Raw genomic sequence first — 24,829 nt, 5'->3', positions numbered from 1 at the left:
TGGGATTCATAAAGATAATCTTCTGCAAGTGATCTTACAATGATGTTAAAATTTGTGTTCAAGTAGACTAAAAACATGTAAATGTGTTGTGTGGATCAAATTCTGGCTATTTGAAATGTATAAGTTACTGGCAAATGTGTCAAATGAAATATTGGCCAGTAACCATCATTGCAAACATCAAAATGTTTTCCTCAGCAGCATCAAGACATCTTACAAAATCTACTTCCTGTAGATTAAGACGGATTTCAAAATAACTGGAAGTCCACTTCTATTTACAAACTAGTTTCAAGTTTTTGGAAAGAAAACGGGAGAGGCTAGCAAGCTAAAATATTATTTGGAAAGAAAGTAATCATTTGCATTTGTTCTCCAATAAATTTAGCGAAGATTTTGGCACAGTTGTGAAAAAAAAGCTAATTTCTAGTCCTCATGTCCGATTTACTGACAGACTCTTCTAAAGAGAAAGCAAAAATGTCTGCTCGATGGGCTGCCCTGCAGCACTACAAAATACTCGCAGGGATACACAAAAAGTGTCACAGAAGGGTATGCACACAAACACAACCAGCTTTTCCATCTACAGCTTTTTGTAATGTAGGTTGAGTCATCCCTCTGGAATGCTAAGAGCATTGGTTTTCTCTCATTTACTGTTCTCTCTATTTTACTCTCCTTGTCTGCTCTGCTGCGAACGGCAGAAACACAAGCCTTTGTTTGGCCTGAAAAGCAGAGCGTTCCAGAGAGAGTGAGGGGAGAGGTAGACAGACAGACATAGCTAAAGAGAGAATGTGGGACTGAAAGCAACACAGGGAGGGGGGAGCGACACAAGTATTGGTATCTTTGTCAGCAAGAGAAACTGTTCTAGGGGGGCAGAGTGGGGAGGGGGGGGCTGTATAGACGAGCAAGTGTTCTACAGCCAAAATCGGAGAGGGAGGGAGGAGTAGGGTTATTCAAGGTGACTGGCTGGTAGCTAGCAAGCCGTAGCAGTAAGGTAAATGAGCTAACTAGTACTAAATGGAAATGGTTAAGTAGCAAGCTAATTATTGTAAATTTAGAGGCACAATAAAGGGAAATAACAAAGACCTATACTAAGCATGTCAATGTATCCATCGCTAGAGCGGTCATTTGTTGCTATTACAGCCTTAATTTAAAAATAACTGGCAGAAAGGTATTTATTTTCTGGAAACGTTTCTTTGGTAATTTGTGATACTGTGCTCTTCTTCTGTCTGAGACTCATGAGTGCTCTATACCCAGATGGGAGTGTACTCCATTGGTCTGAGATTCTGAGCAGACTTTTTCCTCTCAGAGACGTGGGCAAAATGACTCTTTTGTTTCAGTCTGGCGACAATCGGTTAAGACTTGAAGGTGTAGGTCAGTGCCATGTCACTCCAGGCTGTGTTCTGAAGGTGGAGTAGATGGTATCAGATGATGATCTCATGTGCTATAGCAACGGTTTCACAACCCATTGTTTGGTGAGAACAGTGAGAATTTACACATTGCAGGGGTAATGCACTTAAATGAAGTTGCATTCAAAAAACACATTAACTCAATTGGATGAGGAAATCAAATATTTGACTCTGTCTTATGACGTGCAAGACCAGTGAATATAGCCGATCTACAAGCTCACAACATGTCACATTGTGATGCGTAGACATAATCATAGATCAGCTGCCGCTGCCATACCAATCACAGCTCAGCAATTTTATCACACAAAGCTCACATCATTGGTGGGCATAATATTTGAAAATATATGCACATCACTGTAACCTAATGTAAAAGGATGAAGGAAAGACATTCTCCCTCTACAGTAAGCTGAGGAAATGTTTTTTAACCACAATAATAACCCTGGCATCCTTATTTTGGGCATGTCATTATACTAAGGAAACATTTCTCAAAATGTTTAAACGTTTTGCAATCGACAAGCTCACAACGCTTTCGCAACGCGTTGTGAGCTTGTAGAACTACTATTTTCGAATAGCCAAAGTGTAAAATCTGGCTTAAATGCCTAAGATGTAGGCTAAAACTCACATCAGCATGTTGGCACATAATTGGCGATGTGTAGGCATTGTTCAAGAGATGAGGCATTGTTCAAGATGTAATCTTGAGCAATGCCTACACATAACCGATGATAGCATCAGCTGCTGACACTGCTATGCCGATCACAGCTTACATTAACATTGTTCACAAACTGTACACCTAATTGCTTTTACCGGTACTTATTTCTATTCTATTTGTACAGATTGCACAGGAAAGCCTTGCTATTAGATCCTGCCTTGTTTTTGTTGTTGAATCGTTAGAATTTTAACTAACCCTACGTCTTATATTGTGTCACTGTCATCACTTGTTTAAGACTTGGTCAGTTCTTGCTGAGGGAAGAAGACGTATGCCCTCTAGAGTTACAGAATACTATACCGCGTGCATGTCTCTCAAAACGCAAAAGTTTATGCATGTAGTATTTGTGCCTGCATGCGCCCAGTCACATGAGAGACACTGGAGCCTTTGGAGGCCCCATGATGGATCCTATTTATACTGGGAGGCATCCCTGGCATGCTCCCACTGCCTCCATGGAGGGGGAAGGTGCTAAAGACAGGGGGAAAATGTGTAGAGGCAGACTGGTAGGCACATAAACACCCGAAGCCACATACACACAGTTGCTCCTGCACACATTTGAAGGTGCGCACAGACACACAGAGAGAGAGAGAGAGAGAGAGTTAAAGTAAACAAGGCTTACATAATTGTGCTGATACGGGGTTCCCCAGGGATGTGATCAGGGGTCACTCTTGGCAGCTCTGCACTCTGAGTTTGGGTTTCCATGGCCTGAAGTCCGATTGCAGCTCACAACTTACCAGCTGATTGGGCTCAGTCTGAAAGAGGTTCACAAATCACAAGTATAGATTTTTAGACCTTTTTATCAAAGTAACCATATTCTCACAAAATAGCAGCAGTAATGGCTGCAATATAAATATAGTCTATATATATTCTAAAACATTCTCATTGTTCTTATAGTAGTGGTGGATGGAAGAAATACAAATTGAGATTCCTCTTAGACCTGCATTTTGTACTTACTAGTGAAGCTGTGTGGGTAGAAGGTGATCACAACAATTTTGTATTTTTGTAACAGAAGCAGTCAAGATTAGCAATAACTACAATAATATTCCATAGTAGGTTTACTTCCTCGCCAGAACACATTTTAGTGTTATGTGTGAAACCTTTCAAGTCATACACATGCTGTGGAAATGTAAGTGTCCTATTTATGTATGAGCTACTCAGCATAATATTATTAAATGCAAACTTGTCTGTTCCCTACCTTCTCGCTTGAGTGGTTTGGTTAAGTTTGAAAACAAATGTGTCCAGAAATATTGTCTCTTGTTGTCCCAAGCTAAGAATAGACATAATAGACAGATGGGGATGAGATTGGAGAAGATGATTGCAAATGAGACTATATACAAATATGCAAAAGCGGTAACAATGGTTGTTTAGCCATTGAGGTTTCTAAAGTAAGGCTTGTCTTGTTTTCATAAACTGACGTGTTTCTTCACTGTGTATGGTATCCCATTGTTTTTCTTGCTGTCTACTTACCCCTTCTCATCCTCTTGTCCTGCCTCTCCTGTCTTGTATTGTCATCTCCTCTCTCTCCATCCTTCTTCATCCCTTGTTTCTCCTTGTCTCCTCTCCAGGTTGGGGTGATCTTTACCCCCAGCAGAAGGAGTCGTCCTCCTGGAGGGAGCCTACCCCTGGTCCTCCTCCAGTGTCTGTGGACAATGGTACATCAGCCTGGGGCAAGCCCATTGACACCCATGGACACAAGCCCATTGACACCCATGGACACAAGCCCATGGACACCCACGGGCACAAGCCCATGGACACCATGGGTCCATCCACCTGGGAAGAACCCAACAGGGATAACAGGGAGTCCGGATGGGGAGGCCAGCACAAGCCCGGTACGCGCATGAACTCGCGCATGAACTCAGGCTCCAAGCCCATGGAGACATGGTGCGGTGAGGATGGCTCCAGCAGCTGGGACCAGGAGGAGGAGGTGGAGATCGGCATGTGGAGCAACACGCCCAGCCAACAGGACAACCGGAGCAATGACCCCAACACCTGGAACTACAAACACAAAGGCCCCAACAAGGTACCACACGGCTGGTCTCGGCCCTGGCCTGAAATAACAGACTTGGATCGTTAAAAATGTTTTAGGAGACGAGGCATTCCACAGTCTTAGTGTTTTTCCCACAGCACAGCCAGGGGCATCCAGAGGGATTTTCAGGTCAGGCTGGTGGTCAGTCATTTGATGCTTCATTAGTAGGGCTTGTAAGGGAAATGTCCCCTAGAGGGTATTTTTGGCCAACACTGACTGCGTGCCACTAGGTATGGGTTGGCTACATTATTTTATTATAAAATGTATCAATATTCGCGTATATATTCACTATGCCTGCCAATACATTTGCTATGCCCCAGCCCCCCACTAGAGATACTGGAAAACAATCAGTTGGCTTGATTAAATTAATGCTTAGTGTTATTGCTTTAACAGTATTTTTTACTAAAAAGTCACTTCGACGCGTAAAAAATCTCATTCTTTTTGTGTATAAATTAGCCTTTATGCTAGCTAGGTAATAGCCCTTGATTATCTACGCAACATACCAACAAGATCAAAGTCCAGAGTCATGTTAGGTGGATTTACTGTCATGCCTGCCATTGATGATCATAATCGGGACTGAATCTGAGCTTTTCTGTTTTTTCTTTTCTGAGAAATACCAGTGTAAATCTTTATGGGAAAACACAGAAGAAAGTCTACCTTAAGCTACACGGGGCACGTGTAGCTTAATGGGTATAGCCTCTTAAAATGTCTCCGTTGTTTTGTGTTTTAGATGAACAAACCGGTGAACAAGCAGGACGAATCCTGGATGAAACCCTTTATGAACCAGTTCAACAACATGAACTTCAATGTAAGTTCATGTCTCTTTTCCTCTGTTCTTCATTCTCCCTTGATCTTTCTCTCCTTTCCCATAATTTTCCTATTTATATGATTGAGCGTGCATCAAAACGTCTGTCTGTATTTACCCTCGTCCCCTCAGAGAGACTCTCCCGATGACTCCATGAAGGCTGGTGGCGGGATGATGCAGGACAAGCGGATGGAGGTGGGGGGTGGCATGGGAGACTACAGTGGAGGCATGGTGAAGAACCCTGGGCCTCGACACCAGCTCCACAAGGACTCCCCCATGGAACGCAGCTCTTACTATGAAAAGGTACTGCAGAGCGAGGCCTGGTCTCCTAATGGTGTGTGTGTGTGGGTTGAGATGCGAGAAATGGGTCATATGCCCTGCTTCTGTAAAACTGCAGTGAATCCACGCTACTTATAAGTACTTAAAATACTAAAAGATGTGCAGGGGGTTATTTTTTATACATTTTTTTGCACAGTAAGTTGACCTTCAGGACTCAAGCTTGAAGGCTTTCTCACACAGGTTGGTCATTCAAAATAAATTATAAAATTGAGAGTATTGAGTCCTTGACCAAGACATCATCAGTTCAAAACGCTAACGCTGATACTGATGATCGGTAAGACGATGTTGAGAGAACCTGCTGGTTATAAGGTAGGAGTAGTGTGCGGCCATGTTGTGCAGTAGCTGCCTCTAACCTCTGTGTGCTGTTTCGGCTCTCTGCTGCCTCACTGTGGCAGCTTGACACACCAGCATCACAGCTCTCTACTTAATAGCCATTTTATAGGTCAACGAAAGTGACAGATTCTTTTTTTTTTTACAGTTAATATCCCCACAAGCCAGTATCTTTCAGTGACATGACTGACATGGTGTTAGTCTCTTAGGAAAACATTAAGCATTTGCTCTGGGCTGGCTAATAAGCCGCTTCTTTCCACTTCTGCATTTCTTAACAGTGCTTCTCTCTTCCCCTCCTCATTTCTTCTTTCTACCTGTCTACCGTGTCTTTTTTTTCTTCCTTTCTAATCTTTTGCCGTTTCTGTCTTGCTTTCTCCTCTACTTTAATCTCTTCTTCTTTCCTTTATCCTTTACCCATTATCCCTTCTCTTTTTGCCCCCTCCCCACTCCTTCCTTTTCTCTCTTTACTGCTTGCTGTGCCTCGCGTACCTCTGTGTTCGCCGCCCGCCCGCTGTGTCGCCTGGCTTTGCTTCTGCAGCTGTCCGTTCGCCCTACAGCTTACGATAGCCCCGCCCCTGAGGAGCTCTCCTCCAATCAAAGCATGAGCTTTCCCCCTTCCAACTCTGCTCAGCCTATCTCCTGTCATGAGTCAGGGCAGGTTCCTGCCCATTCTAGTCCCAGGGCAGCTAGGCAGGTGAGTGTGGCAGGACAGAGGATTCTGGCTTTCATCCCCCTCAAGCACCACCCACACTCATTCAAACAAGTGCTTTATTCCCCCCTCTCCCCATTAAATAATGTTTATTTATTCCCATTTAACCATTTCACTGCCAATCACGTAGATCTACGCGAACCGATTTAAAGCTGCCACGTGCCAATCGCGTAGATCTACGTGAAGTGAAAAAAATGATTTTTTTAATGTTTTTTTTTCCAATTTCACCCAAAGACCAAGGAGATATGATTAGTGAAGATCTAGACTCCTATCCACTTCCTTGTTAACTTAAAACTTAAAAAGTCTGTATTTCGGCTCCTGAGTACTTTTTTTTTTTCCAATGAAAAACTCTGGCACTGGCTAAAAAAATATGAAAATACCTCTGGCAGTTAATGTGTTAATCAATGTGCAATTACACAATCTTCATTTGTCAGCCATCTTTAAATGGTGTCTCTACTCTACCAACACACAAATTCAATATTTTATCCACCGTATTGCATGAGTAACACATCTAATTTCTCTAGCGATGGAGTAACAAAGCAAACACATTTGTAGTGATTGCACAGCAGATTATAGTTATTGGTTATGAGTTTTATTTTACCCATGTGAAAGTTCCAGAGTACAGTAGCAGTCTCAGCTCTCTGGCGCCCCTCCATGATAGTGAAAGAGACAGCAAGTGGTATAAATCAAAAACAGACCAAATGTGATGTTTCCAGCTATGTCAAGGATCACAAACCTTCTATTACAGCCTTGAAATGCATGTACTTTTCATGTTTGTTCTGTTTTTGTTCTGTGTCTGAGGTGATTGAAGGTCATATTAACCCGTGTGTGTGTGTGTGTGTGTGTGTGTGTGTGTAGAATGTAAACCCTATGATGGGTGGCAGTAGTGTAGCACAGGGCCGAGGAGGCCCCCAGAACCAAGTCCCCTCTCAACCCAACCTCCGCAACCAAGTGCCTCCACCCATCCTGCCCTCTCAGGTAATGTACCAACACACTCTTCTCCAGTGTTTTATCTGAGCTGCACCATTGGCCCCCTAAATATCCTAAATTACCTGCTAGAATTTGACGCGTGGCCCAAAATTATACCATTATGGTATACCCAGAAATTATAGATTAGCTTGCATCAGGTATACCATCTATAACTTGTATACAACGAAACTGGCTGCTGAACTTTAATATTGTTGCTGTTGGGAATAAATCTTTTCTGTCCTAAAGCGTTACTTTTCAAGAAATGGAAAAAAGAACCTGCGTTCCAATCGAGCAATGTTACTGTAGTTATTTAGGCACAAGCGCTTGTTATTCGTCATTCGTCATTGTTTGAGATGCATTTTACTTCTGCTTTTATTATAAATTGACAACCCTGTCCCTTTGTCCACAGGTCCCTCCATCCCTGCTGAAGTACCCCGGAGGAAATGGTGGTCTGAACCCCCTGTTCGGCCCCCAGCAGGTGGCTGTCCTCAACCAGCTTTCCCAGCTCAATCAGCTCAACCAGATCAACCAGTTACAGGTACAGTTACACTTACACACACACACACGTGCGCACACATTATCTGTCCTCAAATAAATGAGATCTCTTGCAGGCACTTGTGAAGACATGAATAACGCATACTTGCACTTAGGCGTGTGCACCCTCATGTAATATGCAAACACAACAGCTACAAGCTTGTGCTATATTTTCTCTAACTCTTTATCTCTCTCTCTCTCTCCAGCGTCTTCTTCTCCAGCAGCAGCAACAGAAGGCTCAGAGCCAGAGAGCCATGCCAGTGGGCAGACAGACTGAACAGGTACACAGCTGTGTGTCTGAAATCCATCCCACGGGCTTCTCCCAGATGCGTGCGTGTATGCCTGTGCGTTTTAGCGTGCATTACATTAGAGATGTGGAAATTAATTGATTCTAAGACGCATGCGGATGATTATGCATCGATGCAGTGACATTACATAATCGAATATAGAACATTTGATTGTAAAATTGAATCCAATGAAGATGCACACCTCTAGTATACATGTGCGGTAATATCTCTCCAGCCTGTCACTACTTTACTTGGAACACATCTGATTGTATGTTCTGTATAAATAACCCTGCCCATTCTGTCCTCAGACTCGTCCTATTGGCTCGTCCCCGTCGATGATCCAGCCGCCGCGTCACCTAGACCCCTCCCTGCTGAAACAGGCGCCTCTCAAACCCTACTTGGACAACTACATGTCCCACAATGCCCCTGAGCTGCAGAAGGACCCCGCTGCCCTTGGCTCCTACGGCAACTTCCCTTTAGGTATATATTTGATATAATAATAATAATGATAAAATAAAAACAAATAAAACAAATGAATAAAAATTACCAATGCAAACAATGAAATGGTTTATTCATCTCCCCCCTGCAGGCTTGAACTCTAACCTGAATGTATCCATGGACATGAGTGGTGGTTCTGCTGGTAATAACAGTGGAGCTGTGAGCTACAAGGAACCGCCCCAGTCCAGACTGAAGAAACTTTGGGCTACAGATCCTCTGGAGCAGAACAGCAAACCTGGTACAATTTGCTTCACAAAATAATAGTGGAATCTACTGGTTGATTCACCAGGGTACCCATATTCTACTTTAACCATTGTGTGTGTTCTCCAGGTGCTATGTCGTCTGGGCTGCGTCTGGAGGACTCTCTCTACAATTTCCTGTCTCCTGACCCCACCCCCCTGAGTCCCCCCGGCCAATCAATGGGCTCGGTGGGCGACGGCTGGCCCCCCCGTGCCAACTCCCCCCCTCACCCTGGAAACGCCGTAGCCTGGCCCCCAGGTGTGTATACACACACACACACGTAAATTTCCATGTATCGCTAGCACACATAATTGGAGACATTCTGCATGAATCTATAGGATAAGAGGGCTTATCAAGAGCTGTAGTGCACAGTAAATTACTCAAGTGTTAATTTAACTGAGTGCACAAATGTTACCAAATGGATCCTTACCCACCAAACTCACCCAAAAAGCGTTGCACACGCGCTCTAGAGCGAGAAAAAAAAAAAGAGTGCGAGTGGAGCGCCCATGTGCTGCAATTAAGAACGGCTGCATTCATTAAAGGACGACTTCACCCATTTTCAACCTATCTTCATATAATTGGTCCTCACTAAGACTGAGTAGATTTTTTTTTACCACTCTTATCATGAGCATGTGTCTCAGAGGGCTGTGGACACTTAAGAAACACGCCTACCAGTGACATCATCATTGGGCAGGTTTTCGCTAGAGGGCGTTTTTTCGACACCTGGATATCATTGTGCGCACGCACACAGATCGACACGTTATACCAACAGTCTAGTTGTGACCTGGGTGACGTAGGCTACCTTCTATAGGTACCCGTCGCCCAGCACTCGACTCCTTTCATCCTCTCGCCTTCAAGGCACAGGTCGTTTTGATTATTAGCTCCCGCATGCTTGGAGCCTCGTAACCGATCGGTTGGAGCTACGATTCCCGTCCTCCAGAGGATGTCCGCCCTCTGGCGGTCAGAAAGAATGAAATAAAACGAGACGAATGGATGACCGCCAGAGTTCATTGTAACTCGGCATCCCGACGAGAATATTTCATGGGAGTCTAGTGCTGGGCGACGGGTACCTATAGACGAATCCACAGAGCTGCGGTGTTGCGGTGCGGAGTGGCACGCGCTTGACACCGCTCCGCAGTTATGATTGCCGCTCTGTGGATTTGTCTATATATACATAGAAGCAGGTAGCCTACATCACCCAGGTCACAACGTGACATTGTTGCTACAACGTCTCGACCTATATCCAGGTGTTAAACACCGCCCGCTGGCAGTCATTCATAGACTTGTTTTCTTCACCTCTGTAATTGTCCATGTATGCATGTGGGTAAGGTACGTTTCACCCTAAAGGTATTTAGGGTAAAATTCTTGATTGCTGCCTTATATACCTGACAGGGAAATGGTGAATCGTATGCAACAGAGGTGTTGTAAAAGTGTTGACATCTTGTGGTTGAATGTTGTCTACAGTATTTTACTGTGTAGCGGCCCAGCAGGCCAAGTGAAGTAGGAATGTGTTGTGGTTGTATGTAATTCATGATGATAATTTCTAACTTAGTTGTGTTTGTTTTCATGCAGAGTTCCGGCCCGGGGAGCCTTGGAAAGGTTACCCCAACATTGACCCTGAGACTGACCCCTATGTGACCCCTGGCAGTGTCATTAACAACCTCTCCATCAACACCGTCCGCGACACAGACCACCTCAGGGACAGGAACAATGGTACCCCATATACGCTCATACATGCATACATACCTCCACCCCAGGAAAATGAACAGTGGTGGTAACTAGACACATACATGCGTAGTTGTGGTCACCTTTTAAACAATAAACAATGACCGAGAACTTAATGTGTTGCGTAAGAGTTTCACCAATGGTCGACAAATGACTGGCACAGTGTAATGCCAAAAATCGATAGTTTGTCTGTTTAAGTAGTCTGGTTAAAGTCAGCAACTGGCACCTTAAGCCTACCATTGGTCCATGTTGGAAGAAAGATAATTTGACTGACAGAACATAAATGTTAGTTGACTGCGGGCTGTCAAACTAGTGGTCAGCCTTTTTTTTTTAGTGGCCAGCCTCTATGCATGCATACCACCTCAGGGACAGGACATAAAGTGCAGTGCTCGCTCACTCACTAAGTGCTTTGTTTGTGTGTGTGTTCCAGGGCCATCCTCATCATTAAACACCACGATGCCTTCTACCAGTGCCTGGTCATCCATTCGTGCCTCTGGTCACAGCGGTTCCCTCACCAGTACAGCACAAAGCACTTCAGGTATGCACACTGCTGAGCACACCCTTGACTACATTTACATAATTTCTATCTTCTGGGGCTGCAACTATCAATTAAATTCTTAGCGATTAATCAAATAATAAAAAAAATAATCTCCAAAAAAGGTATTAATACATTCATTGACATGGAAAGAATTCGAATAGATTTTTATTATCGACTAAGTCGATTAATCTGATTAACCACTTAAGCTCTTGGTGTGGGCATGATGCCCCCCATTCATTATATTGACATTCAATGTGCTCAGCTCGTACTCTTAACTGGTTAAGATAAGGTGTTGTACGGTGTTTTTCTGATGGGTAATTTAGCTGTTACACAATGTTTTGATTAATTCTCTGTAGCCACAATAGGTTAACTCGTCCTGTTCTCTTTCTCTACCTTCCACTTAACAGCCAGACCCAGTGAGTCCAAGTGGTCTCCCAGCAGTGGCCCTGTATCCAACTCCTCCTTGGCCCATGAGCTGTGGAAGGTGCCCCTGCCTGCCAAGCCCATGGCTGTGGCCGCTCCATCCAGGCCCCCGCCAGGCCTTACCGGACAGAAGCCCAACTCGGCCTCCTCTGCCTGGGACAGCTCTGGCCTGAGGCTGGGGGGCTGGGGCGCCTCCGAGTCCAGATACACACCTGGTGAGTGGAGGGGGAGGGTGCACAGACACACATAAACTCAGAGCATACACAAACGGTGTTGGTAAGCAAAATTCAGAACGGAGGTTTTGGAGGAATTTGGACACAATGCTGCTGCTATCAGTGAGCAACTTTTAACTTGGTTGTGTATGTTTGCTTGCAGGTTCCAGTTGGGGTGAAAGCAGCAGCTCAGGGAGATCACAATGGCTCGTTCTCAAAAATCTCACACCTCAGGTACACACTACACATGCACACTGAGAGATTTATAAAGTATTTCATTTGTCACTTTGAGATTTATAAAGTATTTCATTTGTCACTTTGAGATTTATAAAGTATTTCATTTGCATGAAGATTACTTTTGTTCTTGTTTTTGACCGTTTACTTTTATATCGCTGTAGTCCTTGGCACCTGCACACACATGCATGTATTGATGCTGGTACCCTCCTCATCTCTTGCTGGAGTGAGTGGACAAACTTAAGAGCCATGTTTAAGTAAAATCACATAGGAGTTCCCACGGCTACCAGTCTCTGTTTCATGGACTGAGTTGGTAGGATATGACTCCTACACAACAAAATAACTACACCCTAAGACCTGGAATAGTCTGCCATGTTCACTTCAAAATTAATGGTTTCAGTTTTTATTTTTTAAATCAGCTAGCCAGTATCTGATTTATAGATTGGGGTGATGGGCTAACACATAATAACAAGCAGCAAAATAAGGCTCAAACATTTTGTGTTGTATTGTTTTGACATGGACAAGCAATAATCAATGCATTAGTGTTAAAAATGCCCTAGCTATGCAGCAAATGGCTGTAAGAAAAGGTTATCTATCTTCTCTTTTCCATCCACGCGACATTCACAACACTTGGAAATTAGGTGGGGGCCTGGGAGTGAGGCAACCGTGCCCACTTAGGAGACAGGAAGTGTATACCATTTCATACCATTGCCACAGCTTGTAACGCATCATCTTTTGTATAGAACATTTTAGGAGATTATTCAGTTTAAGTGTATTTAGACAGTGACCCACGACGAGAACTATTTCATGCTGATTAATCATTGACCTCCTTTGTCGGGTGTGTATATGAAATGTCTTATTTCTACATGCATGTTTTCCCTTATAAAAAGTGCTTTAACCGTCCCTCTCGGCTCTCAGTCAAGACATTTTTACTCCCTAAAGCGCAGTACATCCACCTTCCGACCTCCAAACCTTATTTCGGAAAGGGAGGTGAAGTTTTCGGAAGATTTTCCGACGTTGGAAGGAGTATGTATTGGCCTTAAATTTAGCTGCTGAAAGTGTGCAGAAAATCTCATAATAGTCCAGCCTGTAGTTGACAGTAGAGTTATGATGTTTGGGGACTTAAGTGGCAGACCAACTGTCATCGCCATCCTTAGAGCCCAGCCGCTAGTGGGGCTAAAAATAACTTCTGCCTGAGTTGAGGGACTTAAGTCTGAGCCGAGCTGACTGAGAGTCAAGGGACTTTTAACTTTATATATTTCTTTTGCATGGTAATGATAGTGTTCATGCCTTCTGTGTGTCAGATTGACGGCTCCACCCTGAGGACTCTGTGCATGCAGCACGGCCCCCTGATCACATTCCACCTCAACCTGCCTCATGGTACCGCCGTGGTCTGCTACAGCTCCAAGGACGAGGCCGCCAAGGCTCAGAAGAGCCTGCACATGTAAGGAACACACACACACACACACACACACACGCACACACACGCGCACACACACTCTATATAACATAAAATAAATACATCGCTTGACAGTCCATTTAACACAAACAAATTCAGACACATACACGTGGTCTAACAACAAATACACAGAAACACATGTGCACACACACTAGAGATGTGCGGATAGGGTTTATCGTCACCCAAATCCGCATATACATGTTCATTATCCACCCGCCATCCAACCGCGTCAATTATACCATCCTAATTCTAGATCCGCATCAAATTATTATTATTTTCCTGACGTCAGTTTTCTTATAAACAATGTTACTCACCACTGTCTGTCGCGATGTAGTGACTGTATACAATCCATATCTATGGTAACAACAAGACTGAGCTTCATAAACTTTACTTTAGCTTTCAACAGCTTTGTTGCCATGCCTGTTTTTATAAGCGACTTTTGGGCTAATTTCAGCATTGACAAGCTATGGCTGCTATAAGATTTTCATTTCAAAGCAGATTTCACAGAATGACCCCTTGCCGGCAAATCAACGTGCGCGGCTAATTTGTGCCTGATGTAAAATGACGTAATATTAAAATACTACAAACGCACGCACGGCGAGATTTCGTGCTTTTTAAAAGCTATAATAGGTATAATAATAATAATAATATAATAGGTGATATCATTAATTTAATTCCCGCATTATTTCACCCGCGGTTTATCCAATATTAATTAATTATTATATTTGATTGACCCAAATCCACCCTAACTGCGGCAACCGCGGCTAAAACCACGATCCACGCATCTCTAACACACACGGTCCACAAAACAAATACAATTACAACATACGTATATACTTATTACTTAAATGCTGTATATACAGCACTTTAAAGACCTGTAATATATTTTGATGACAAGCATCTATTCTGTAGCGGTGTTACAATCCAATGATTCAAGGAGCAACAATCCTAATTGATGCAAAGCTAAATGATCAATTCAGATCATAATTGTATTGCAAAACATTCTGTGAAATCTGCTTTGAAATGAAAATCTTATAGCAGCCATAGCTTGTCGATGCTGAACTTCCTTCACCATCCTTATGTGCACAGGGGTCCTTATGTTGTCCCTGAGTAATGTGTTTAAGGGGTCCCTGAGTAATGTGTTTAAGGCAGTCATCATGCCGCCTTCAGCTTTGTAACGCAGCAGATGCCTCCAGGGGGCTCTGTATGGATACAAATACCATATCCATAGAAAACACAAGCAGCACGGATGATGTATGTCAAAATGTTAACCCTTCAATGGAGCACACGTCATTCAGTTAACCATGTTTTTTCCGGTTTAGATTTTACATGAGAAAGACATGGATTTCCTAATTGTTGTATAAGCTATCAAACTGTAAAACAACTGCTAATTAAAGGGTTTGCAGGCTTAAAATGGCCTAAATTAGCTTTTTATTTCATTTATGACTTGATAGTGAATTTGATAGGTGCATCATTAACTGATTCACTGCCAATCACGTAGATCTACGCGAACCTATTTAAAGCCGCCACGTGCCAATCGCGTAGATCTACGTGAACAATTTTTTTTTTCTTTTTTTTTCTCCCAATTTGACTCAAAGACCAAGGAGATATGATTTTTCGAAGATCTAGACTCCTATCCACTTCCCTGTTAACTTAAAACTTAAAAATTCTGTATCTCGGCTCCTGAGTACTTAAATCTCTGGCACTGGCTAAAAAATATATGAAAATACCTCTGGCAGTTAATGGGTTAATGTAGTTTCAGTAATTTAACTGATTTTTTAATCGTACTGTGACATTTGTGATATTGTCAAATATTGAATCATTACCTAAAGAATCGATATGGTATCGTATCATGATGGAGCTTGGGATTTATCCCCCCTACCTTTACTCACACACACACACACACACACAAACGCACACACACACGTTCTCAAGATTTTTACTGTCTGTCTCCAGGTGTGTTTTGGGGAACACTACTATTCTGGCAGAGTTCGCCAGTGAGGAGGAAATCAATCGTTTCTTTGCACAAGGGCAGTCATTGGTCGCTCCCTCCTCGGGCTGGCAGGCCATTGGCTCGTCTCAGAGCAGAATGGAACAGTCCCACCCCTTCCCCAGCCGTGCCCAAGAGCCCAGCCAATGGAACGGCAGTGATCTCCACAACTCCTCCCTATGGGGCGGGCCCAACTATTCCACTAGCCTATGGGGGAGCCCCAGCGGCACAGAGGGTGGGAGAATCAGCAGCCCTTCTCCAATCAGCTCCTTCCTTCCGGTGGATCACCTGACAGGGGGTGGGGACTCCATGTGAACCGCCTGTCAATCAAACACCAGAGGAGGGGTCAGTAGAGAATCCTGACTAATCACCACAAAAAAATATATAAAAACGTTTTAAAAAAAAGTAGTTTAAAAAAAACACAATGGCACTAGTTGGACTCTCTCACTTACAAGATGTACAAAAAAAAACGGGGTGTCCCCTGTGGAAAATAAGTTACGTTTCTCTCTCTGCACATATGTCCACTTTGTTTTAGCCCAAAAACATATCAGTCGGAATACTTGAATCATACAGGCCAATTCTATAATGTGAACGGATGGACATTCGCTTCCAGGTAGTGCTCTTTCAGACCGAAAACACAAAAAAAAGCTTCAATCAAGCTCATTATTATATTTTTGTTTCATTCATTCATGTTTATTTGAATTCCAATTCTTTTTATTCTTATTTTTAACTTTTTCTTTTTTGTTTTGTTTTTGTTTTGCGTTTGTTTGCTGACAATGTTGGAGTATGAGCTTTTTAACTTTGCACTGAATGTGGTTTTTTCTCAGTATATATAATCTGCAATATAGAGGGAGCAGCCAGTTTTTCCAGTGTAGCTGTTTACTCATTGAGGTCCTTACCGTGTGTGTGTGTGTGAGTGCGTGTGCACATGTGTGCGTGAGTGAGTGTGTGTGCGTGTATGCGCTCCTCTCTGCCTTGGCACGCCTACCTTACTGCGTTGTCGTGGAGATCAAGATCAACAGATAGTTAAAAAGAGAAAAAAGCTGACTGAGGAGTATCTAATGATTAAAAGTGACATTAAAAAGTATTGCACCAATTTTGTGTTTTAAACTAAAGAACGTTGAGCTCTGCAGTGCAAAGGACTGTAGCCGCAGCTGGGACTAGCAAGCCCCGCCCACCCTACTGTAGGGGGCGAGGCCTATCTAGCAAGCCCCTCCCGCCTGGCCCCCCTGCTGGGCGGCACACCAGGAGGAGGGGAGCAGCACTTTCAGAATAGGCTTTCAATGTTGTTTTGGAGGTGCCACACTGCAACCTCTTGTTTACAAGACTTAGGAGGCAGAACGTGTGTTCATTCTTCCTTCATTTTAAAGAGAAAATGGAATAAAGTTAAAAAGAAAAATAAACAAAAAAAAATACACAAAAAATGCAACAAAAAAAAAACCCAATGGAAGAAATACATTGGGGGGAAAAAAAATGATAAAATCTAAGAAAAAAAAAAGGTTTAAACTCTTATTGAGGATGAAGACGATGCTTTGTAAACTCTGGGAATTCGGATCAGTGTTTTTTGGCCATGGCGTTGGTTATTAGAACTATTCCTCTTATGTCTGCTAAATAACCAGCAATGGTTCTCAGGAAATCAAGCCAGTTCCTCCCCCTCTCCCTCCTCCTCCTTGTAGTTGAATAAATTAATAAATAAAAACAACTACTACTCCTTGTAGGAAAGGAAAATCCAACTTTTAGCACTGAAAACTACGTATAGGTCTGTAAGTTTTTTCTCTGCCAAATAACTGCTTTAAGCTGGAAAAAGCTCGTCACACTGCTCCAATATGCTGTCTTTAGAGAGGAGAGGGACTGGTGGCCGGGTGCAAGGGAGAGAGAGAGGGAACACCGTGGTAGATGAAGAAAGAGAAGAAGAAGGGTGGTAGAATCCCAGAATGCTCCCTCTCTCCACTCTCTTCCATCTCTTCGTTCCTCTACCCTTCCCTCGCTCCCTCCTTCCCCTGCCTCCTCTCCCCTCCTCTGTTCCACTGGTGTTATAAACAAAACAAAAAAAAGGAGTTGGAAGTCCCTCCCAGTGGGGAGTGTTATTATGTGTGACTGACTGACTGACTAACTCACTGACTGACTGACTGACCAACTGACTGTACGGTGGAAATCTTACATCTCTGTCATACTTGTAAACCAAGAGAAAGGTGAATTTGTATCTATGCATACTGTAGCCTCTCACAGCCTACAGGGAGGCGTTCTGTTTGGTTCTTTTGTTTTAATTTTAGATTTCTCTCAATTTCCACGCCTCACAAAATATTTTAAATGTTTCAGTAAGTAATTACAACACAATGCGATATATGACCTTGTATTTTTTGTTTTTCATTTTGTTTTTGTAATCGCTCTCATTGCCACAAATGGTGTTGGAGGGGGAAAAAAAGAAAGGTGAAAAAAGAAAAAAAAACATTTAAAAAGAAGTCATTTTGTTAAAAAGAGAAGTCATTTTGGTCGATGATGATGTTTTAACAGTGCAAAAGTCGTCCACATTTCATTGCCTTGATTCTACTTGTGTCCGAAGATGCAACCTACAAGTCAAGTGGCTTTTACCTGTTTACAAATAGAATATGATTGTATTGTTGTACTGTTTTATTTTGGGGTTTTTGTGCTCATCTGAAGTTCCTGACCTTATGAATCTCGTCTGTACGTACGAATATATGTGCGAGTGTTAAGCTGCTCTGTACTGGCAGGTATGTGTGAGTTCCACTGCTGAAGTGTGTGTGTATTGGGGGGGGGGGGAGGGTTACAGGGTGAATGTATTCCACCAGTGGTCACGGACAAGACAACCCACATGTCTAAATAAATAACATACCTAGATTTACCTAGTGACAACCAGTGATTGTTTTAAGTTCCCATGATGATGCACAACTTGTTGGAAAAACAAAAAAAAAGCTTCAGAGGGCAAGCTAGACGTCAGCATTAGACAAAGCCATGGACCTTAATTTCTTAATTTTTTCTTCAATCCTTACAAAAACATTATATATATATATATATTGTTTTGAAGAAGCTGTCTTTTTTTCTTCCTCCACTAGTTACTCAAGACGTAGCGGAGGCATTTGCTGTCGTTTTTAAAACATTATGTTTTGTTTTTCTCTTTGAAGTTTAGCCGTGAATATTTCAAAGGACTTCAGAGCTTAATGTGGAGCTGAGACGTTGACTAAAACCTTGAGTATTAGACAGACTTGACAGTGGTGTGCCAGTATTGAAGCGCTCTCTACCAAATAAGAATTCAATCATACAAAACGCGATTGGTTTACTTAATTCCACATCTCTTTGCTTAAAGAATATATTTCTGTCTCTACTTGTATTATGATTCTATTATTTTTGTTTTGTTTAACGGCTGTTATTAGCGAAACATTGGAACCATGTTTTTTATATATATAACTTTGTTGAGAAATTGAACTGAGGAGCCTTGGATTTTGCACTTGGAGGATTGAAGGCTACTAGGCAGAGTAGAGAGGATGTTGTGTTTTGTGAACGGGGAGACAGACAAGACACAGTTGGTTTAAGCCTGTCCATCTGTTTCTGTTTTGTGAGGATATTGGTGTACTTTGGCTTTTTACAACTGGTCTGAGGAGAAGGCATGTTTGTGTACTGTGACAGGGTAGTGTGTGTGTATGTGTACATGTAATAGACGTGTGTGTGTGTGTGTGTGTGTGTGTGTGTGTGTGTGTTTGGTGACGACGGCATTGAAAATGGAGAACATGGTGCTTTGTCGGTCCAGAGTGTTAGGGGTGCCAGGAGTCTGTTCACTGGGTTGACCTGTCTGGAGTGGTGTACTTAGGCCATCATACCTGGACCACACAGTAGATGAAGCGTTTCAAATCTATTTTTAAACTACCTGAAGCAGTGTTAAATTTGACCTTCCAAATTTGACCTTCCAAAAGTAATGGTATCAGTCCCTGTGTTACATAGAATAGACTCTATAAAGTAATGGTATCAGTCCCAGTGTTACATAGAATACACTCTATAAAGTAATGGTATCAGTCCAGAATAGAGCAGAACACCACTGAATGTGTTGTGGTTGTATGAGGAGGTATCATAGAGCCCGTAGGGACCACCATGTAAACGCATGGTAACTCCGTCTCCCTGCTCCAGCTCTAGGATCATTCCATTAGAAATGTATATAATACTGTTACCATTATACTTTGACCAGTTATTAATGAGGCTCTGCTCATTTTTATACATGCAGATGTCCACTTCCTTTGAATCCCACACGCCACGTGCAGTAAATCTGAACTGGTAGACTCCTTTCCATGGAGCTGAGAAGATACCTGTAGATGGATCGTATGCGTTGCCGATATTAGTGTGAACGTTCTTGTAGATCACACAAGACCGTTGGTCTGCCTCAAAAGTGGTAACGATGCTACTACTACTGTTTGGTCCAGATCTGGTTGCCATGGACTGGTGGTCTTTGTCAAGCAGATGCTTGGCTTGGATGAGGTAAGGGCTGATGTGATTGGCTCGTGGCGTGACTCAGGTGAAGGGTTTTGACTTGCCATAGGTTGGTTACTGCCAGCCTCAAGGACAGAGTTAAGCTTGCTTTTCTGACGTATCCAGGATCAGCCCAGGCCTACTCTTCAAATGATAGCCTAACCTTTAAATATAGAAAATGCCAGATCAACTCTGAGGCAAATGAACCCCACGATTTCGAATCTGTTCACCTTGTGCTTCATTAAATCTGTTTATGGCAATAAATCTCTGTTGGCGCCGATTTGGTGTCAGTTTTGACCCAGCCAGTATATAACTGACCTCCAGCAAGCAGCTATGGATCCTGCATTGCTCTGCTCTTAGAGAAGGGACAAGCGGTGTCCGTTAATGGACTGGTTCTCCAGGTCTGGTCCTGGGCCCACCAGTGGTCCAAATGGACTCATGGGTCTGTGACTCTGAGAGTACAATGGGTTATCTCTGGGACCCCCATCTACACTGTAAAATCCGTAAAATCCGCAGGGTTAATTTAACTTGGTAGAGTGTACACATGGGACCAAATGGTCCATTTGGTTCCATTTGTACACTCTCAGAGGTACAGACCTGTAAGGGTCCATTTGGACCACCTGGTGGTCCGCGGACCCAACGTGGAGAACCAGTGTGTTAATGGATTATCTAGTTGTTGATGTTTACTGTAGTGGTCTCACTCTCCTTCCCTGTCTCGTCAAAACCAGCCTTATACAGACGCTGTGTGTGTGTGTGTGTGTGTGAACTCACTGTCATGCCAAATCGAAAATGGAGGGTGAGAAAGAGGAAAGGGATTGTTGGATCTTTTTGTGTATGTTACGCGTGGTGTGTGTGTTTTATGTATGCGTGTTAAAAAGCTGGACAATATATAATGCTTGAAAAAAAGTCATTTGCAAAAGGATGATGTGAGGAAAACCTTTTCAGTAAATGAGAAACAAACAAAAAACTAAAAAAACACCATGAGCAATGTACAATCCCCCCACTGCTGCCTAGCAGCTTCCCTATAGGGCCAGGAGAGGAGAGGAGGGTAGGGAAGGAACGAAAGAAGGGGAGGGAAGCTGGCCGGTGATTACTATACTACTTTTAATATTTAAGAAATGTCACTCTTTTTGCTTTCTTATTCTCTCTTGATATTATCCTGTGAGCAAATACTATATTATGTACGAGTATGCGTAAGACCACACCCATGTCTATTAAGATAACAATGGTTCCTGCTGTTGATCAAAGCGCTAAAGGCTATTCACTTTGTTCGTCGTCGTTGCTGTTTTTCTGACTATACAACAAAACTGTGAGGATTTGCTGTTTTTTTATTTTATTTTGTCGGTTTTACATTTAGTATGAATACACACAAAACCCAGAAAAGCTTTAGTCTAACCAGCACAAAGACTTGGGGGCACGGGGAGGGTGAGGGAGGGATGGGTGGGGGGAGGGGACAGGGGTGCTCAGAGAGACTATGCAGTGGAGTGTTTAAAACCCAGGCTTCCATGTCCACCTTGGGTTTTTATTTTTTGCTTTCTCTAAAGATCCCAAAAAGGAAAAAAAAGAAGAAAATGCCTAGAAAAAAACAACAATTAATCCTGACATTTGAGATGGGATTCCCAGTAATATTCCTCAATCTGAAATGTGTTGTGCCATCGTTGAATCTTAACAATAATAATAATAAACTGAAAAGACAAAAAAAAAGAATTGCCTAGCAAACCATCGGGCCAGTTGTAGCAGGAGCGGAGGAAAAGGTTAAGATTTGCAAAGTCCTTTTTTTTTTTTTCACAGTGCACCTCCCTGTCCACCAGATAGAAGGGACACCAGTGAAACTGCAAATTTTACACAAATACAACTCCTTTTTTATATAGAGATTCTATCAGTCCAGTGTGTAGTTGGATCACCTGTAAAACCTATTATGCACATTGCTTTGGGAGACTGTTGAAACTATATAATAAATATATATATATATATCTATGAATACAAATGTACAATGTCTATAATCAGCGAGCGGGGGCTCCTCTCTTCCTCCCTTACAAACTGAAAAAAAAAGACGGGAAGTACCTTTTTATTTTCAAAATGTCTTCCTTGGGTCATCTTAATGGATTTTATCTTAAACTTTGGGGGGGGGAAACTGCACTTTTTGAAGGACAATCTTTATTTGTATGGGTATTAAAAAGAAACAATTTGACAAAACGAAGTCGCCTGATTATTACAAGTTATAGAAACCGACTCCAGTGTGCTCTAATAATGAATGTCTCCTCTGATGCTGTCTACTTTGGTTTATTTTTGTTTTTATTTCATTTTATCTTTTTATTTTACTTCCTTTGTTGCTTGGTTTGTTTTATTTTTTCTCTTCGTTTTTCTTGATTTTAGTGCTCTTATAAGAACCTGTGCTAAGGTGTAGAAATAGTAGGTAGTAGGTCTTCTGTTGGCTGTACTCGTAGACTGATAACTGTTTGTAACCAGCTGGCCGTGCGTGGCCAGCATACAAAGCTGTATAACTTGGGTACAACCCTCAATAAAAGACTAACAGTGAGCCAATGGTCCCTGCCTTGTGTCCTTCAATTTGTCCAAGAGGTAACCAGTAATTCATGTGTTTTTTGTGTTATATTGACATTGTTTGTGCTAATCAATTAAATTAACCTGCTAGTTGACACTAGGGATTTGGTTCACATTTAGTGATGTATATTCCATCCATATGGTCAATGTTTTAATGGATTTTCTGATAAAAAGTGTATACATAAATTATGCATGTCATCCTGCATTGAATTATACATCCCCTGGTAAATTAAGTTTAACTAGAAAAAGTGCTCCTCGGAGCACAGGTCTCCGCCAGGTCAGGTAGGTTATTGTGGCCACCTGGTGGCGCTATAATAGGCCAATGTGAAAAGGGTGCCATTTCTTCCTCGGGCTAGTGGGAATGTGCGTGCATTCATGATTTGAGACATTTTGTTCAAAACGGACCAATCTTGCAAACTTTGGAAGCCAACCTTAGCCAATCTGGATGGAATATGAAATATCGGACAGATCCGTCTTGATCACATGACTATAGAGATACTGTGTACCGATTTGTTTGGATAAAATCTGTAGGAGTAAATGGGTTTTGCACAAATCGGCCTCCTGGTGGCGCTATAACAGGCCCATGTGAAAAATGGGGCAGAGGTTCTGAATTGGCATCCAGGGAGTGTGTGTGTGCACAGTTTCGGAGCGACCGGGCCAACGGTGCCAGAGATTAGCTGGTAACACACAGACAGGACGGACGGACAGGGGCGAAAACATACTCTCTCGCCATGCCTTTCGGCCTGGCGGAGACAATAATGACAAGGGGATTAAGGAAAATGGTCTATGTAGTCACATGAGCCACAGGTAAATTACTATGTAGCGCTGGGTAGTGGCATTTGCCTCCATTAGTTAGAAAGTGTGCTTCTAGCAACCTGCCAGCATTGGTGTGTGGATATTGCCATCTGGTAGAGTCTGAGTAATGGACCTTTTTTACAATACAGGTAAGCGGTTTGTGGCATCAGTAGTAATCGTTCCCAGAGGTTATTGCATAAAAACTGTCTACCTCTGGTAGGAGGAGGAGCTTAATACATTTACATATTAAAGTGATTTAAAAAAAAGAAGCTATTTTATTTAAGATTTCCTATAAATTGCATTTATCCGTTTCATATTAGTTTAGTGAGACATTTTTATTGATCAGTTTGATGGCTGTTTTTTTATTTTATTGAGGCATTTGAATCAGTTTATATCATAGATGTTTTAGTTGCTTATTAGGTTGTTTGAGTTTTTAACCTACAACCTCTGATTGCCAGACCCAGGGGGTCGGCCTACAGGAGGCTTTGTCTGTCCCTCTTTTCCTCCCCAGCCATTCAGGAACGCTTCAGATTTCAACCACCAGGGGCAACAGAGCAGGTCACTGCCCAGTGGGTAAAGACATATCTGTTGAAAAGACACGTCTTTTACAACTAATGTGTTTTTTATACATATATTATATTATTATAAATGATATGACCTCATACAAATTTAAATGTATTATTAATTAACGGGAGCAGTTAGGGGACACCTTTAAATTACAATAACCCTGTGTGTCTGCTTTAATTAGCTGATAAAACTAATACTAATTCATTAGTAAAACCTTAGCTGGGAAGAGTTCTTTCAGTTATAACCCCCCACTAAACAGGGGAGAGACACAGTCCCCCCGATGGTCCTCCGTGTTGATGGCATGGGACTTGAACCTGCAAACTGTCTGTAGCAAAGGCAACTGGTCAAGCGCACCACACCACTGCGCCAACGCACCTTTGGGCCCTTAACAGGTGTCTTCTAGTGGTTTTGACTTGCTTTTTTGTATTTTGGCCTTGAAAATTTCAAAGTGCTACAACTTCAGGATGAGGGTTCATTATGACACAATAACTGACATTTGTCAGCACAAGTTTCTTATTCCTGAATCTTAATCATACATTTCATCTGATTTCCTCCCCAACGTAGACTTGCTCATCACCATTTTAATTGAAGCGAGTGTTTTAGTGTACCCGGTCAAAAATTACCGTCATAAGAAATGATTTCATTTTCATTGAAAATGTATAAAACAAAGGAAGCATGTTAAATGTATTTGGAATTGTTAAACCCACCTTTTTTGGGGGTGGTCCTTTTCCTCAAGTAGATTCATTTAATATTACCATGTTTTCAATCCAAACCTCAAAATTTACAATAAATCTAAATCAGATATGCCATAACAAATAAAAAAGGTTTCCTGTCCCGGTTACCACACAATCTATTTGTTATTGTGCCGACTTTTTTTTTCAACCAGCAAAAGTATGATGTGAATTTACCCCAGGGATCAATAGTTTCTCATCTTAAATTAACACAATGCGATTGCTTTCTTCATTTGTGTTCTTTAAGAGGTGTAATTTAAACAGAGCAGTGACGTGG

The 24,829-nt window shown here is 42.3% G+C and overlaps 1 protein-coding gene across 2 annotated transcripts in view; it reads left to right on the top strand.

The window, feature by feature from the left end:
* Nucleotides 1-22,445, top strand: part of LOC308098287 (trinucleotide repeat-containing gene 6A protein-like) — a 57,230-nt gene extending 34,785 nt beyond the window's left edge. For both annotated transcript variants that reach the window (XM_080446587.1, XM_080446586.1), the window contains 15 exons: nt 3,669-4,123; nt 4,860-4,937; nt 5,067-5,237; nt 7,171-7,290; nt 7,691-7,819; nt 8,022-8,096; nt 8,411-8,582; nt 8,692-8,838; nt 8,931-9,098; nt 10,413-10,553; nt 10,996-11,103; nt 11,511-11,741; nt 11,902-11,972; nt 13,277-13,416; nt 15,388-22,445. In XM_080446587.1, the coding sequence (XP_080302713.1) occupies nt 3,669-4,123; nt 4,860-4,937; nt 5,067-5,237; nt 7,171-7,290; nt 7,691-7,819; nt 8,022-8,096; nt 8,411-8,582; nt 8,692-8,838; nt 8,931-9,098; nt 10,413-10,553; nt 10,996-11,103; nt 11,511-11,741; nt 11,902-11,972; nt 13,277-13,416; nt 15,388-15,736 (2,555 nt within the window). In that variant the 3' untranslated portion in view covers nt 15,737-22,445. The remainder of the gene's footprint in view (nt 1-3,668; nt 4,124-4,859; nt 4,938-5,066; nt 5,238-7,170; nt 7,291-7,690; nt 7,820-8,021; nt 8,097-8,410; nt 8,583-8,691; nt 8,839-8,930; nt 9,099-10,412; nt 10,554-10,995; nt 11,104-11,510; nt 11,742-11,901; nt 11,973-13,276; nt 13,417-15,387) is intronic.
* The last annotated feature ends 2,384 nt before the right edge of the window (nt 22,446-24,829 follow it).

Source organism: Gymnoscopelus braueri, assembly GCF_963280865.1.
Source record: "Gymnoscopelus braueri genome assembly, chromosome: 13".
Classification (NCBI taxonomy): Eukaryota; Metazoa; Chordata; class Actinopteri; order Myctophiformes; family Myctophidae; genus Gymnoscopelus; species Gymnoscopelus braueri.
Note: the sequence above shows the minus strand (reverse complement) of the source record. Positions and strands in the feature narration are given on the sequence as shown.